This window comes from Hemibagrus wyckioides, linkage group LG15, assembly GCF_019097595.1.
Source record: "Hemibagrus wyckioides isolate EC202008001 linkage group LG15, SWU_Hwy_1.0, whole genome shotgun sequence".
Taxonomy (NCBI): domain Eukaryota; kingdom Metazoa; phylum Chordata; class Actinopteri; order Siluriformes; family Bagridae; genus Hemibagrus; species Hemibagrus wyckioides.
Genome location: NC_080724.1, coordinates 14001010 through 14019327, shown reverse-complemented (window position 1 = coordinate 14019327; position 18318 = coordinate 14001010). Strand labels below are relative to the sequence as shown.

Sequence of the window (18318 nt, the reverse complement as noted above, 5' to 3'; positions counted from 1 at the left end):
ATCTTACCTCAGAGTATGCTTTTCTGAGCCACTCAGTGCCACAGATTCAGCCTCATGACGCAGTACCGCTCAGGATCTTCTTTCGTCTTTCTATACTGTTGCTCCAGTCAGAAATTTCCAAATGACAAGAAGATTGAAGCTACCAGGCAGGAACTACAAATGTGGCTACCGTCTGCTCATCAGTCATAATCCTAACCTTTCTCTGTCTTCTCACGATGCACTCCACGTCATAATCCTCGTCTAACTCCTTACGCTTTCCACCCATGAGGGAATCCTTCACACACATGAATCCTGCCCATTCCTGTATGGCTTCATCTGGTTCACGCATCATCTGGTTAATGCAAGATGAATTTTGCGAGTTAAATCTTAGCTGTAACCAGATATTGAGGCCTATGACCTTGTACATCACCTAAATACAACATATTAGATATTACAGATGAAGGGGTGTTGTTATGTGACTGATTGTACACAAAACACCAATATTTATGCTTTTATATCATTTATGAATTAAAATTGTACGAGCTGTCAATTGGTTATCTGGGTGTGATGTTAGAGAGCAGGTCTAAAATGTCTATAAATATCTATCAACAGCTTAACAGTGAAACTAGTGTTGAGTAATGCATTATATAATAAGTTCTAAGTGCAAGAAGAAAGAATATACATTTAAAGGCACACTGTAAAATATGATTTAAGTTATATGATATATTATATTCTTCTCTTTAACTCCAAGTTTTGGATATTGAACCCAAGGTTAGAAGATTTAAAACACGAAAACGTAAAGTAATCCATTGTCTTGACTACTAATCAAGCTTATCTTCAAGTTTGCTCATATTTTTAAGGCAGCAGGTGAATTTTTTGGTTTTTAAGTACAACCATCCTGAAATGTCTCACACTGCGGCTGCATTTGTGATCTCGAGTGGTTCAGATCGGTAATGCTCTACGGGATTCTAGATGTGTCAGAGAAATGGGCTGAAAAATGTCAGGCTGAATGTTCATCGAACCTAGAGGGAGTTTCAGTGTAAACATCTGACCTAAATTGACTGACACTGATGGCTGTGTGAATCTACGGTCTAGGCTTGAACCCTAGCTTTGTTTCCTCATAACATTCTGTGTATTTTGTCTTCTGACCATTGGAGGTGCTGCAGTGCTTGGTTCAACAAAATTTCCAAATAATTCCTCTTGAAATCCTCTTTGAAACTTATTAACAAGAAATAAATTAATGGTTTCATTTGGAATGTAATACTCGCCTCAGTTGAAGTGAATAATGAAATAAATAATAAATGAATATTTATTTATTTATTTATTATTTAAAAAAAAAAATACAAACCCTGCTTAGCCTTGTATTTATACTGTTTTTTTTTTTTTCCAAAAAATTTGCTTCATAATGTCTAATGCATTACAGCTTATGTTGCATTTTTACATATGGTTACAATTATTAGTCATTATTAGTTCTAATTACCATAATGTGACTTTTAAAACCATACCAGATTTTACTATGGCTGTCATAAGTTTTTTATAAAATTTGGAAAAAGCAAGAAATTAAGCATTTGCTTCTCACAAATATATACATGTAGCAGTTTTTAAGGCATGGTTTAGCACGAGGGTGGTGTTCGTGGAACAAGTTGCTAGGGTACAGACTAACATGATACACCTTAGCTTTTTATTTTTATTATCAAAAATATGAATGCCATAGCTCTTTTCCCTGTCTCTCCCTGATCAGTGAGCTGAGCTTGTGAGTAAACGGTCATGAGCAAGCTGGAAAGCAGTCAAGTTATTTGTTTTGAAACGTTTTACATTACTAACCTCCTACCATGCCAAAGACACAAGCCTAAATTTAAAAGCTCATGTGCGCCCTTAATCTGGGTCTGCTCTGGTGTACCGCTGGCAAGAAAAAAGACCCCAAAAAAGTCATGTTTGATCTGTTCTTTCAGACAAATCTGTTCCCTTTTTCTGTTACTTCCCCTTCCATCACAGAAGCAATCAAAGTGTCAGGTCTGAAATATAATATGTACTCATCCTACACATTATTCACTAGGTCTCCTGTGTGCATTAGTTTAAATGCATATTTGTATCTCCTTGTCTCTGAACTGGAATAAAGCTGTCATCTGTAACAGATGGCTGCTTGGATAGGACAAAAATGAACTCACCTTAATACATCACTTTCTATTGGATAATGTTTGCACATTCTGTTATACTGTTATTACAGGTAACATGATTGCACACCATGCTACTCCATGTAACATCTAACATATTGCACATAAATCATATTCTGTTACCTCTTCTTATTTATATTTATTCTTTTTTAAACATATTTTCTTAAATTTTGTTTATTTTATGCACAAGAGCTCTTTTTTCATTTGACTGCAAGTTGTATAGTGTATATAATTGTGTACCCGACAAATAAAATCTTGAGTCTTAAAATTGCACAGCAGATTTGAAGAGGGTGGAATAATGGCTGCTTGTTCTTTTATTTCATTCCTTTATAAAACATCGCAGTGTCTTTCCACACCTCCTTCGGCAGCCCTAACCTTCATTCCCTGACTAATCGTGCATGAAAAATGAATCTTGTCATTATGTAATTATTATGTAATGATTAATGTAATGTAATTATTTCGTTACATTTGTGGTGGATTTTGTTTAATGATGTTTTAGATTACACAAATGATTTTTATGTATGATATGACGTGTATATTTGAGTACATTTGTGATCACTACGCATTCATACAGTGATCCAGCAAACAGCACAAGAGGGCAGCAGATTCTTCCTCTATGCTTTCTTCCTCTATATGTAAAATGCAAGCCTTGTGACACGCCTAATGCTGAAGTTTTATTGGAGCAGCATGAAACATAAAATAGCAGGCAACCAAATGGGATTCAATAAATGTATGCTTGTGTTAATGACATTTCAGTTGTTGAGCCTGTATAAGTGCACTGTAAAACATGGCAGCATGACAAGATGACATGATACGTTTTGGATATTGAACTCAGGGTCGGTGCTATTTTAAGTATTTTGTGTATCTGTCCTGTAATGTTTTGTTTTGTATTGTCTGTTTGTCTTGCTCTGTTTGCACTAGGTTGCAGACATTGCACTTTATGTGGCTAGGATAACTTACATTCAGTCCTTAGCTCTGTCTTGTTATGTACCTCTATGTTGTTTTATGTAGCACTGTTATATGTGGTTGAAATGACAATAAAAGCTTGAATTATTGGATATTGAACTCAAGAGCTTTAAGCTTTCACATATGAAACTTTGTCTTGACAAAGTGGAATAATCCATTGTCCTGACTACTTATGAGTTGAAGAAAGGCTTATCTCTAAGTTGAGTTCACTTCCTTTTTTAAGGCAGCAGGTGAATCTAAGTTTAACCATCTTGAAATGTTTTACAGTGTATAATGTGTGGAAAAGACATGGAAGGATAAATCCCAGCATTTATGAAGCAAAACACATGCAGCAGCCTTCATGACTGTTACATAAGAAATAAAACACCATGAAGTGTGCTGTTATAAGACAATAATCTACATTAGGGTCAAGTGATGTGGCCAAAGTTGACTATTTTCCATGTCTCTTTGTGCTTTATTTTATCAATTTTTATGTTATAATACATAATTTTTTAACTGCTTATAATTGCATGTTGTTCAGTCATTTCCTAGTCTCTTTTTTATTTTCTCTCCCAAAGCTAATAATAAATGCTTTTTAATAACAAAAAAATGTCCATCTTGTCATGTTAGGGAGAAACTGGAACACACAAGGGAAGTGGTGGCTCAGTGGTCAAGGTGCTGGGTCACTGATCAGAAGGTTGGGGTTCAAGCCTCCCAGCTGCCAGGCTATTAATGTTGGGCACTTATCCCTCTCTGCTCCAGGGGTGCTGTATCATGACTGACCCTGTGCTCTGACCCCAACCTCCAAGGATGGGATATGCAAACAAGGAATTTCACTGTGCTGTAATGTATATGTGACAAATAAAGGCTGTTTCTATTTCTACAAGTTCCACCATCTTGAAGGTTTTTGCATGGCAAAAATACCGGATGACATTTTTGCAATAATAAATAAATCTTCTTACAGAAACTTTTCAAAATCCATTTCATTTAAATCCATTTAAAGCTAGTTTTTAAATCCATTTATTTAATCTTATATGGAGGATCTGCCATGCGAGTCCCTGTCCCAGAGACTTTCTTTTGTAGAAAATCAATTGTCACTTTCTGACCAATCAGCTTTGAGAACTCACTCGGTGTAAAATGTTATATTGAACACAAATGCGTATAATGGATTGAACAGGCATGGAAGGCCAAAGCAGATGTTTAAACATAGACAGTGTTAGCCTTGCACCATCTGTGGCTGAATAATTAAAATAATGCTTCGACCAAATTTTTCCATTTTTCATATCCTCAGAGCACTGATTCTTAGTGGTATCTGTGTGTGATGAATGAGGTAAGCAGCAGAGTTTGTCATTTTCAAATAGATGAAGTGCACCAAGGGGGCACTACTACAAACCGGCTATAGTTATCTTTCTCATTTTTAGCAATTCTTTTTTTTTTTTTGCCTCCATCCCCCATTTATTTCTATTTGTGCTGATGACCCTGGCCCTGCTTTAAGACTCTAGAGGTGCTGTGCAGTCTTCCATATCAGCTGCTATTTCCAGGGTCTTATTCACACAGGGGCATGTCCATGCTCCACATATTAAATTACTCATGAAATAGTTGCATGTCCTCCAGGCATCTTAGTAGTCTTAACAGAAAACTAAGCCACAGCCCTGAAATGTCAGAGACAGAGCGACCCCATGTCACCTCTTTGTGCGAGGTCAATTTTTCCAATTTGCATCAGCAGCAATAGAAGACAAGCCACATCTCACAGTGTGTTAATGTCAAAGGTCTGCCGGAGACAGGTAGAGCTGGGTGTCGAGTGTGTTTCTCCTCAGCAAATAAACGTTTCTGAAGTGGGAGGTTCAGCCTTTCAGATCTACATTAGAAACACTTGAAAGTTATTGGGATGCAACCTGTCAATAGCAACAAGTGAGGCTGATGTGACAGATGTCATGTAAATTGTTATGAATTCACAGGCATAAGCCTGTGACTCTTCAGCCGACTCTTCAGCCTTTTCTAATTAGTCAATCTATTAAAAACTGCAAAATAGCAGCAAAGCATCAAGCTGAAAAATGGCTACCTGTCTTTTTAAACAAAACATATTAATTGCCACGATTCTGGCTCTATTTTTGACACTTTGCCTTCCCAATAATAATGTTTTAAATTGTGAAATCACACTCCATTAACCTCATTTCCTTTTTTATATTTCCCCTAAGGCTTATTATCTGTGAATGCCAATGTAAAATGCAAATTCAATGTTGTTATAAGAGGATAATAGTTTGATTTCTGACTATTTCTTACTGTTTCTCATTAATATATATATATATATATATATATATATATATATATATATATATATATATATATTTAGTTTTTCTATATATATATATATATATAATACTTGCACATGTGTTCTTGCCTCATTAATGACTCATGTCAATGACCCAAATTATTCCTCTACCCCTGCCCCCTGTTGGCAGCTTATATAAAAGCATAAACAAATATTTATCTGCTCTGATGGTTGCAGAGTGCTCTGCACCCCCCCCTGCCATGACATGATTCAACACTGGAGGTTGCTGTTCCCACGAGTACCTGGGTATAAGAGCTGTTCTGATGTCCAGTCCACCTCTCCAGCCTCTCCCTGGCTGACCGGTGAGCACAAGTAAAAAGTCTACTAATTAAAATAATTAACCATGAAAATTATTTTATTTTAGTGTGAATTTATCATATTTCCAATATTTCAAACACAAAAAACCCATGTTGTTGTGCATTAATTCACCAGTGTTACGTGCCAGAATAGACCAGTTTCATGGTACAATCCGTGACCCACAAGTCAAGACAGATTAGACGTGATTGGTTTGCTGGTGGCATATGTGACCTACAATTTGTACTGTGCTCGCATTAGGGGACAGGAGGGTCGCCGATCTCTCTGGGCAAAGGTTTCCATGGCAACGACCCCATATCTTGTAGTCTGCTGGTTTTCTGCAGTCCTCACTCATCTTGAGGCTGAATTATCCTAGATTCCTTTATGTCAGCTCCATATTCTTCTGCTCTATTTCCTCTTGTCTCTCTATGTTTTTGCCTTTCTGCCTAGTTTATCTGACCTCTTGCTCACAGCTTTGCATATTGCTCTGGTGTGGCATAAATTTATGATGTAGTTCTGCATGAGACAAGAATTTTTTCTTCCAATTAAACATCAGCTTAATATACTATATATATCAGCTATATATATATATATATATATATATATATATATAATTTTTGTATGCAGAAATTGTACTTGTGCACTGAGCCCCATAAAGATTGTCCGTAAAGATTTTTCATCCATGACCTTTTCAGGCCCTAACATGCCCAGAGGCTGACTATGAAATAACACAACTAGACTGAATAAATGTTTCTGGCCTTTGGGTGCTGGCATGGTTAACAAAATGGACCAAGCCAAGTATTAAGGTCTTCACATCTGAGTGTTCTCTATGTAAAAGCCTCACACATAGGGGTCAAAGACCATGAGAACAGACACAAAGGTGTTGGCCAGTTTTATTCCTCATGTTGAGTGGTCTGTCAGTCATCCTCAATCCTAGCTGTGATAAGAAGTGAAAGACGATGAAATGACAATTTAAGGATAATTATGCAACACCAGAAATACCCTTCTCTTTCCCTTCAACCAAATTATTTCTTTTTCTTCCCGTTAACTCCAGATGGCACTGTTGATGCAAGATCTTAACACAAGCATAAATAGTATTAGTAATAAACATTAATGACTCTCTGGACTCTAAATCACGCATTATTAAAGTTACTGAAAAGGAATTCTGTTATTTAAGGAATATAACACAGGTGCAACTCTACTTCCGGTAACAAAATGGCAAGAAATTGACCCATATCAATTGATCATCTTTTTTTCTCACCTGCATTGCTCACAGTTAATCCTAGAATTACAACAAACATACTAAGCTTGTGTGAAATGCAGAAGCAAGAATATTAATGTCTGGCTGTGTGTTAAAGTTCATAGAAAATGTCTGGTATTTGAAACTTTAAGTACTAGTCGGCGGTCCACTGTCAATTATTGCACTGTACTGCTGTTTGCAGACCTGTCCATTATGTAGTACTGTGTAGGTCTATGTAGTGTACTTAGTTCTGTGATTTATGTAGCACCATGGTCCTGGAGGAACATTGTTTCATTTTACTCTGTACTGCACTAGCTGTATATTGTTGTAAAAGCATCATAGAAGCGCCATATAGCAATAAACCTTCATCAGATTGCTTTTATTATTGACTAAACAATAAGGTTTTTTAATTTCGAATTTTAACTAGCTTTTATCATTTCTCCCTATTTTTACTGGCATGTTACATTTTTATTTGTTTATTTATTGCATGTTTATTCTACTTTTTACACGATTTTAATTGTTGTGAAAAGGACAATGAATGTTTCCTTACCCACCAGCATTAACTGTTTATATGGAAGCAAATGAAAAAATGACCCAGAAGTGTCAGAGGCTGTTTTCTATAGGAACACAACCTCTGACACTTGCACATACTTCTACGCCTCCTGATTTACCACTATACTGTATAAGCAGTGCATAAACATTCAGTCATTGCAAAACCATGTCGATATTAGCTATAAGTTTTCAGCTCTTTATTTAATCTAACATCACTGTGTATGACTCTTGCCTTGTTTCCATTTATTTGGTTTGTGTTTTGGTTTACCCTCTGGCCTTGATCTCTACAATCTTGCATGTTGACTTGAAGGATTAAAGTCGAATTTATGTTGTTTACATGGTCGCTTATGAAATTTCTGCACATGGATCCTCATCTGTTGTCCAAGTGTCCCATATTACAGAAGGATTTGCATCTAACTATTTATCCAGTGGAACGAAGGAGTGTATAACTGGGATCTCAAGAATTAATCAGAGTTTGCCCAGGAAATGGTACATCCTATATTCCAAGGTTATGCAAACTTTGACAGGAGATTTCAGTTCAGTCACTGCATCTCTCACTTCTATGCTAAAGGGTAAACGATGCAATAGACAGAACCAGACTTGCAAGCATTCTGAGTCTACTGAATTGTCAGAGGTACTCGCAGTCAATGACTGGGTAAGGAGGAGCAAACAACTGGCACATGTATGACTACAGAGTACCCTCAGGTGGCAGAAGCCTTCCATGTCGAATTACTGAAACCAGCTTGTTCTTTATAAGGGGCAGATACCAGCAACAGAGCCTCCTTCTCTTTAGTCCTAGAGGGTGGGCCTGCATACATTATGCGGACATCGATTTTGGATGCCTGTGATTGTAGTATGTAATGAACTGGTCCTGAAGAGTGATCATGGGTCACAGCTGATGACTTTGGACCAATTACTAATCACAAATTTCAAACCATCTGGACCAACCTGTCCCTAGACTAAGGGTCAGACCTTCAATACGAATAAGTATCTCAGCTTTGGTAGCTGCTTGTGGGAATGTGTTTGAAGTGTTACCAAGTGGTTAAAAGAAGCTTTGGGGTACTATGAATAGCTGTGAATAAATATCCCATAAAACACCACCACTATGACCAAAATATGTTATGCTCACCTGAGTTCTATTTGAGACTATTTGAGACTATTTGAAACCTACTTTTTCATAATTTCAGTAAGTATATAAGAGGGTAAATATATGTAATTAAATTCCCAACACTTGCCACGTCAAAACAGCAGATTTTCTCATAAAATGTAGATAATTATAATCTATGTCCCTGTAGAATCCAGACTAGCCGCCAGTTGAAAAACAGTCAATAAGATCATCTCAGGTGAGTGGCTGCTCATGGGATCATTACCTGGTCAATGATGAATTAGTTAATTATAATCTGATCCAGGTCATTTTGACTCAGGCATGGTTTACGGGCTTAAAATATTCAACTTCTACAGATAAAAATAAATAGCTGTGAATTGTTTTATTATTATTATTATTATTATTATTATTATTATTATTATTATTATACGTATTATTGTAATACTATAATAATAATAATAATAATAATAATAATAATAATAATAATAATAATAAAACAGTATGATAAAGCATAATAAATAATTGATCGAGATCGAGTGATTAGTGTGTTAAACAGAGCTATTTACTACCGACCAGACACCCCGTCCCTCCCTCCTCCTCCTCCTCCCCCTTTGTCCGTATTTGATTGGTTTCAACCGAACTTGCCGTAGTTGTGTGTGTGTGTGTGTGTGTGTGCGTGTGCGCGTGTGTGTGTGTGCGTGTGTGTGTGCGCGCGCTGGCTCTCAGTGTGCTCTACCCGCCTGGCTGTGTGAACACGGCGCTTTTACAGATGGGCCAGCGGATTCATCTTCAATGAACAGCCCGGCTCTTCGTAGTCAGATGGCCCCTCTGAAGGCAGTTATGCACATTATTGCTTTATTATGGATAATGCCATCTATCTGGGCTGTAGAAGGTGAGTGCGGCTCGTATATCTCTGTCACACCGTGTGGCTCTTCTCTGAATTGTGTGTATCAGTGCCAGGCTGTGTTTGATGCTCGACTCCGCCGTTGTCCTGAACACCGTCTTCATTTCACACACAGGGTTAGGGTGAATAGTAACGGTGGTTTTTGGTGTCGTTTTTGTTTGTTTGATTGTTTTGTTGTTGTTGTTGTTGTTTTTTTTGGTTTTTTTTTGGAGGAGGGGGCACTTGGGGGGCTTTTGTGTATCCTCTTTTTGTTTATAGCAGGTGCAAATCAACAACTGCCAGCCTTCTCTGTTTTGCACTGAAATTGGCTTTTCATTTCATTCCCATGAGCCAGTAACCTCATATGTAAAATATACATTTTGTTTGCTTGTGTCTCTTTTCAAAGAGTGTTTGAATGTGTATATGTATATATTTGGACATTATTGGAGGTTAAAGCTCAGTTAGTCCTATTCTTGAAGCTGCCCAGAGATCACACTGGAGACTTCAGCATTATGGGCTTCAGCAATGACTTTACTGCATATTATGTCAGATTAGTGGAACTTTGAACTCGTTTTCTGTAAGTTACTTCATACCAGGAGCTACCAGAAAACTGTGCTGGGGCGTTTCTTCCATTTTAAGATTGACTGCTTATTTTGCTGGACCACATGGTCCCATATACCAAGAATTTGACAAAAGAAACAACCTGGCTTTAATGTTTGGACATAGCCAGGAATATTTTCCAGACTAAACGAGGCAAACAGGGGTCTATAATAATAATAATAATAATAATAATAATAATAATAATAATAATTATTATTATTATTATTATTATTATTATTATTATTTATTTATTTAAAAAAAAGCTTTTTGCTGATTTATGTATAAAACCAGAAAACAACAATTTTTTTTATCAACTGCTTATTTATCACTAAAAATCCTTGTTCATCCCCAAAAACTCTGATAAGGGGCGTGACCACATCAGGCAATCAGTGTCTTTCTTGTCAAGGGGTGGGGCTACAATTAGGTGACCATGGCAACAGTCTCTGCCTAAATAGACTAGGAAGTGGACAGACTTTGACACTGAATGCAGAATAAAAAACAAAGTCATCCCTAAAGGTCCGGTTGACAAGCGTGGCTTGAAAGAAGTTTACATGGACCATGATGTTTGTACATCGGCACAACTAGTGAAGTTTTTAAAGCCATAAAACAGGTTATGACAATTGAAATAGTCTCTTTATGCACGTTTTCATGACGACAAATCACATCCCCATGGTGTTTAAAATTCAGTGCTTGAATACCATCAGTCATAATGTCAGATAAAATTCAATTTTCCTGTCATCCCAGCCAAATGCATATATAGTGCACACTCTATATATTAATACATAAGGGACTGGTAAAGCTAATTTAAGAGAAATGCTCAGAAAAGTCAATAAAAAAAAAATCTTATATAGCCAAGACTATAATCTGCTCATGAGAAATAGCACAGAAATTCTCTCTCACCCCCACTGTGCATCTAGAAGACTGATTTCATTATTTTCGTACCTGTTGAGCGTGACACTAAAAGCTCTTTCTCTTTATTACGGCCAGATCAATGGGTATAATAAAGGAACAATCGGAGTTCCTTTCACTTTTATGGAACTACCCTTTAAATTCCCAGGTTTTATTTCAGACCCAAAATCTTTTTTATCATAATCGCAGGTCAGTGCCGAGGTTGGTGATTATTCTGCAGTTAATAATGCTTATGTAATGTGGTTATGTAGAAGTCACTCCTACTTTTAAATTACACCTTTATGTGTTAAGCCTTTGATAAAGACTGGCCAGATGAATAAGAATGTGGAGGCTGATTATGACTCAATGCTTATTTTTCACTTTTAATATTAATATTAATAAGAAAGAGAGAGAGAAAAAAACAAATTACAGAGTGCTGACAGCTGGACTTCTGTGCCTGCATGAAAGTCAACAAATCATTTTTGGGTTTGTGATTTTAGCATGTTGTTTTCTAGTAAAACTCATCCAGTGGTTGTTATATCCAAAAGAACCACTTCTGACTTTTACCCTGATTATAGTCCTATTTTGTTTAGATTTTGTACTAGTCAGAGTCGATGGTGTCTCTAACAAACATAAACTGTAAGTCCGAGCCCAGAATCTATTCTAAAGTATAAATGACTAATTTTTAAGGGTGTTTTGATATGACCTGGATCCTAATGAACACTATAAATAACCAATAAAATCTGGGAGCATAAAAAAGGCTGGCTCCAAATTGTCTGTACAGTCCACACTGAGCACGTCCTCACACGTCAGACCTCACCCACTTACATCTCTTATTTTTCGGCAGGCACATTAGCACATTAAACAACCCTTTAACGTGGCAACTTCTTCACGTCATTATTGTTATTGCTCTGAAAATGAGATGCCTTTTCCTTATTCGGCAATAAACTACAATAGATAATACGTGAGTGTTATCATTTGGAAATCGCTGGGAGATCAAATGCTGCCCAATAGTCTGTTAGATTTTGACATAGAAACTCGGTTAGTGCACCAGGGTAGGTTTCAGGCAAGTTGTTTCACATGCATGTCTGCTGAATCAGTCATGTAGCCACAAAGGCTTTATCCAAAACTGAGGAGTCAGAATGAGCACTCAATTCGGGAAACCTCTCCATTACTTCATTCAGAGATACTACATTTAACGTACTGCACCCTGTCCATTCATTTAAATGCAGATTAGACGTGGCTCAATTGAATTTCCTTTTCAGTAGTTTCAGATATCTTATTATAGCATTATACAGTTATTCATTTTAAGGCATGCTTTCCAACAACTACAGTGGAGATGCAAGGCTGGAGAATGTAAGGCCAGAGTCCTGGTAGGCTTAGAGGCTGAAACTGGCATAAATATCATGATACTTCATGACATTTCTACAATATACAATATATAGATTGACTGGCAAACTGCTAGCAATATGGAAATGCTGCATTTGAAAAGACTGGTGATACTTTTCTGTAAATAAAAAAGAAATAATTGAGCACAAAAAATGATTAGAACGTTGCTCACAAATTTTGTGATATTGTGACATATTATTGATATGTAAGCTAGATATAATATTGATTGTTTTATTTGGGATCATATTGACCTATGATTTTATTTCAAATTAAAATCACCTTAGGTTTGCTTGAATACATTTTTTATTTTATATTTTTAAAATCTCAGATATTCCTTTTGTGCTGTAAATAACATAAATCTGCATAAAAGACACTCGTTGAAAAGGTATATAATGTATATAATTCCATTATTTTCTGCACAGGATTTACCTTGATGTAGCTTATGAAGTTAATTTTCTATCTTAGATTCTGGTGGATTATAGTTTTTACCTTTACTGAAAGGTTATCAGAATCTAATAATGGTTGTATAAAGACGTGTATGGAAAATAAAGGAAAGTTAAAATGTCAGATTTCTTTATTAGATGATAAAGACACTTCTTCAAAAAAAATATAAATAAATAAATAAATAAAAAATCCAAATCAGTTATTAAATACATGGAGACAGCGTATGTTCTTGTAACAGTAGCATTAAGAAATGTTTACACCTTAAACTATACAGATTTTGCTTAATTGGCTTAACAACTAATGTAAATACATACATAGTTCATGTGCATTTGAATAAACTCTCAGACTGATTTCATTTTCCCGAAAATGTAATTAAATGATGCTGTACATGCACACCTGGATGATGGTAGCGAAATCACATGATGTCTGGCAATGCCGGCTCCATATGTGACGTGTGTCGAGCATCGCTCTCAGCCTGCTGTTCTCTCCCGTCCTGCTGTGTTAGTCATTGACTCCCCCCCCCCCCCAAAAGCTCTTCTGACACTTTTCTTTTATGTAAGCAGGACAAACCTAACCGATTTGAGCCACATCAGAAGCCATCAGCTCGGCAAGCCCTGTCTGGCCTGCCCAGAAACAAATCAAACGCGCTGCCACTGTCTCCTTTGTTTGCCTCACCATTTCAAAATAATCAAGCGAGAATTCAGCTTGTAATTATCCAAGCTGTTCTGAGTGTGCGTTGGCTCACGGTCTGTCTGGAGAAGTGTAATGTTAATGGCTGATTGGAATTTGGTGTTGCCGTGAAGCTCAGGAGAATTGAAATGGTTTCTCGCTGAAATAAGGGAGTTTTGTCTGCAGGCTTAGCAGGGGTCAGATTGGTGAAATTATCAGGTATTCAAGAGGGACTTGCCAACTCCTTGACAGCTTAATTATCCCTCAGCAGCCTCAGTTTTGTTTAATGTGTCAATTTGGATGAAATTGGGCAATGAAATTGGACCGTCTTTTCAGTGTTGCTTATATTGTGCGACTAATTTGCAGGAAACATTTTTGTCCAAAATAAAATGTTTTCTTATTTGAAACAACCATAAAATATCCCAAACCCAAACAATATATATATATACATCATGCCATGTCAGTTGTACGGTTGCTTTTTGCCTCAAAGCTGCGTTTCTTCGTTTGAGCGTGCTTCAATGAACGTGCAATTAATTTTTTTTATTTGTTTGGCTATGAATCACTAGAGGCATCATTAATAATTTATCACAGCAATAAAAATGATACTTTGGACGATACTGTGAATGAAAATGGAGAATCATCTGACCTCTCACGCAGTATCTAAGCATGTCTGCTCTCCATGATTAACCTGGAAGCAGGGAGTTTCTAGAATGATATTCAGATTTGGATTCGCAAACGCCAATGCGAATTTCCAATGCTCTATTTTCAGGGGATATTGCAGGCACTGAAATTCTAAAACGATTAATTGTGCAAATATTTCAAACATAATGTTTCTAATTCAGAATTATATCTTTACATACATACAGTTATATCCGAGCACTTTGGAAAATCCCCCACACAGTTAATTTTTTCATCCGATCAGCGGTCAAGTCAAATGATTAATGTAATTGAACTTCAGAATAAAGCATAAAAATTTGATTTCACATCCAAGTCCTACTGCCATAACCATCACTCTAAAGGAAGTGATCCTGGGTAACCTCTTTTTTCTGTTGATCAGGTCACATTTGAACCCACCATCTGACCCAGAAGCTTTTGTTCCAAGGAGAATTGTGGGCAAAAGTGCAAGAGTTCCCTGAGCTAAATATTCACTACTCAGAGTGATTAAAAATCAGATGAAAAGTTAATTTGCTTCTATGGCCTGAAGCTACTAATCTACTCACATATCCACCAAGGCGCAGATGTGATTTGCAAATGGATATGGATATTTTAGAGACCATCAGTCTTTGGAAGTAATATCACCCATTAGGACTGTGTGCTGTACTTGTGAAACGTGTGCTCATTCCTACAGCGTAATTGGATTTCACTATTTACTGGTTGGCAAATATGAAATCATTTTTTGAATTCTTCTGTCCTATTTTCAGACAGGTGATGCGTTTATTACTGTTAATACTATTGATGTTGCAATTAATATCTATTCCTTTGTGGTTATTATCTGTAATGTAAGATGTGTTTGTCTTAATGTTTATTTAGTGTTGCGTTTCCTGTTTGCATTAGATTGTATCTTCCCATTTTATGGGATCTCATTACTTTATGGAGCATCTAATAACACTATTAAAGTCTCAATGGTCCTATGAAAAGTGGGGGGGGGGTATGGATGGAGGGCCAGTGTGGAAAGAAAAAGGATAGGCCTTTTTTAACAATAATCTTCCTTCCATATTCTTCTACTGCATTTCATTTTGGCATTTCAGTGAAGGTTGTATTACAAATTGTAATCTCTTTGTAATTGCACTCCTCAGAGAGATTATAGGACGGTCCTCTTATCCTTCTTAAATTCTTAGCCCTTTATCAGTTCTTTAATAGTAACAGATCTGAATTCAGGAGCTACAATGAAATTAAACTGGAGAGTAAGGAGTGTAAATATAGACCAGCTGATTTCTCCTGAGAGTTAAAGGGGTTAATATTTCCTCCTCAGTCGTGACAGGGAGCCAATGGCTTAACAATAATGATCACAGCAACAACTGCTATCCAATCAATGGCCGTAATTATTCAGTAGGACTCATTTCCTCTAGCTAAAAAGCTTGTGGGAAACTTAACACAAACCTGCCTTAAAAACAGACCTGCTGAATAATTTTTGATAGAATCTCAGGAAGGAAATATGCTTATTTTCTCTCTTTTCATGCCATGGACATGTTTAAGAACAATGGCTTAGAAATGGGTTTGACAGCAGTTTATACTTTGCAGTACAGATTTCCTTCAGTAATGTCTATGACACGTCCCTTACACACTGACCAGCGAGGAAAACACCGCCAGGAAACTAGGCTTAAGTCTCAGATTTTTATCTTCATTAAACTTTTTTAAAATTTACCATTCCTAGAGGAATTATATGTACTTTGAGATTTGCTGTTGACCAATACTGGCTATTGCAATACTGATATATCGCAATGTATTATGGCAGACGTACATGTAAAATGCCAATGAGGTGCTGAGAAAATGAACAGGACATCTTGACTTTGAGATATTGGTGTTCTTAGGACATTTACTTAAAAATTTAGGTTATGTGATCAAAGAAATAATAACAACAACGATGATTTATATCGTGTCTCAGTATGCTTTACATTTCAGTACATACTTGAAAATTGTAAACAATTATAATGTATTATAATTTGAATTAATGCAAAATAAATAAGCAATTAATTATCTTTCTATTGAAAATACAGTACTGGGCCATTTTGGGCAGTTAATCATGTCTCATTGAATCCTGTTGTCAGACATATCACAATCAACAATATGGTAATATAATATTATTATATCCCCATTAAAATTCATATTTTTTTGGTCTTTCAACACTGCTTTAATTCTGTTCATAATCTTGGTTTATAATTTGTGTATATTTGTGTGTGTGAATAATTCAGACACTTAGACTTGCTGAAAAATGTGTTGGAGATACAGCGTCTTTCTGCTTTGCTCCAGCCCGTTGCATGTTTTTGTTCTCGTTATTTTTGTCCAGCATGCCAGCCACTGATGGACTGAAGTGAATAAGGTAGTAAAACCCAATAGAGTGTCTTTACCTGAGTGTACTGGAAAGGCAGCTTGTAGCACAGGGTCTGTAGTGATTTGTAGATGGAGTTGTATAATATGTAGGGACTTGCTTTTGTGCTGTCTCTTTTCAGCCTTTTTGCTGTATGTGCTCTCTTTATATGGTTCAAGGCAGCTATAGAATAGAATCGGGCCTCTGAATACAAGACGGCACCCACCCGAGTAGACGTCTTCGCATGTTCCCTCTATAAAGACCATTGCATACTATTTATTTTAGCCCTCTAACTTGTACCTCAGACTTAATGAAAATAATGTATTTTATATCATCCATTTTCATTTTACTGTATACTTTCTAACTACCCTCTAATAGCTGTATAGTGCTGATGGAAACATGACTGAATGAAAAGTAAGAATTTTATAGTGCGTGATTTGCTGTACTCAAATCTTTGACTCTGAATCATGACTCTGAATCCTGACTCTGAATCTGAATCCAGGATTCAACTGGTTTTATGGAGTCCAGCAAAGGCCTTTGTCTATTTATGCTGCAGGAAGTCTCTGATAAAAATAGAAAAGGGATTCAGGATCATTTTAGAAACCATCATCATTTTTAAAAAATGCTTTTGCTTCATGTGAGTCGTTTCTCACATTTACATATTTAACCACGCAGTGTGAATCATGGTGGCTGAGTAAATGTTTCAGCATCCTGTCTATGGCAGGAGTGACAGAACTGGAGCACCGAGGATCAATGGACACTGTCCTCTTTTTAAATCAGAGTAAATTGGGTTCTCTGTACCGTCCATTTGGATCTGCACAGGACTGCACTGAACTCCTCTAGCAGATATAACTTAAGACAGGCCTTTGACTAGTACATGTTTCACTGATTCTCCCTAACAGTGGTGTAGCAGTGAATTTATTGAAGTGGGGGATTGGGACATGTCCTAATTATAAGCACCGAGTCCTTAGTAGCACAATTAAATCAATAGGTGTCATGTGCTTACAGATTTTCTTGTGGTGTACAGAGATCATTTTCATTTAATACACGATTTAAGACACCTAGGAAATAGATTTGCTTTATGACAAGCCCACTGTAAATGATTAAAATAACATGCTGGTAATTTCTACCCTTACTCTGGCAGTAGAAACACCAGGACTTCATCATGTGGTTATCTTTTAACTCAGATTAAATCCATATGTTTGAGTGTAGCTCACCACAAACAGTTGGTAAAATATTATTAAATAAACTAACTGACACAGTAACTTGACTCTGGGTTGGTGAAATAGGAGTCATATTGATGGATTTTTGTGTGCATGTACCATGTTATTAAAAAATATATTAAAAAATATTTCACTGAGATTCAAACACAACACCCCCCCTTCCAGCTATGCCTCTGCTCCCCAACACTACTCCGATGCTCTCTTTTTTATTTATTTTTTTCTTGTGAAACGTTGTACGACGCAAATTCATCAAGGTCCATGGTGTCTGCAGGTGTTCCCAGCCCTGCACTAGCATACATAATCAGGGTCTCTGCTTTAGCTTTATTCAGGAAGAGGAGGAGGAGGAGGAGGAGGAGGGATCATTAATAAAGTCTGCTGTTCCCTCACAGCTATACTATGTAGGCTAATAAAGGCTAGTATACAGTTCATACCACGAAGCCATGTTCAAATAATGAGCATGATGATTTTTCTTGTTTTGTTTGTGGTGCAATGGAATTTGTCTGCGAGTGTGCTAGGGCTGCTGAGATTGTGAGGGATTTTCTAGCACGTGTCATGTTTGATCAAAGCTTGCTG

The 18318-nt window shown here is 36.7% G+C and overlaps 1 protein-coding gene across 2 annotated transcripts in view; it reads left to right on the top strand.

The window, feature by feature from the left end:
- The first annotated feature begins 9340 nt into the window (after positions 1-9340).
- ephb2a (eph receptor B2a) overlaps positions 9341-18318 on the top strand; it is a 52886-nt gene continuing 43908 nt past the window's right edge. The window contains exon 1 of one of the 2 annotated variants that reach the window (XM_058410763.1): positions 9341-9513. In XM_058410763.1, the coding sequence (XP_058266746.1) occupies positions 9414-9513 (100 nt within the window). In that variant the 5' untranslated portion in view covers positions 9341-9413. The remainder of the gene's footprint in view (positions 9514-18318) is intronic. The other variant, XM_058410764.1, reaches the window with a different exon arrangement.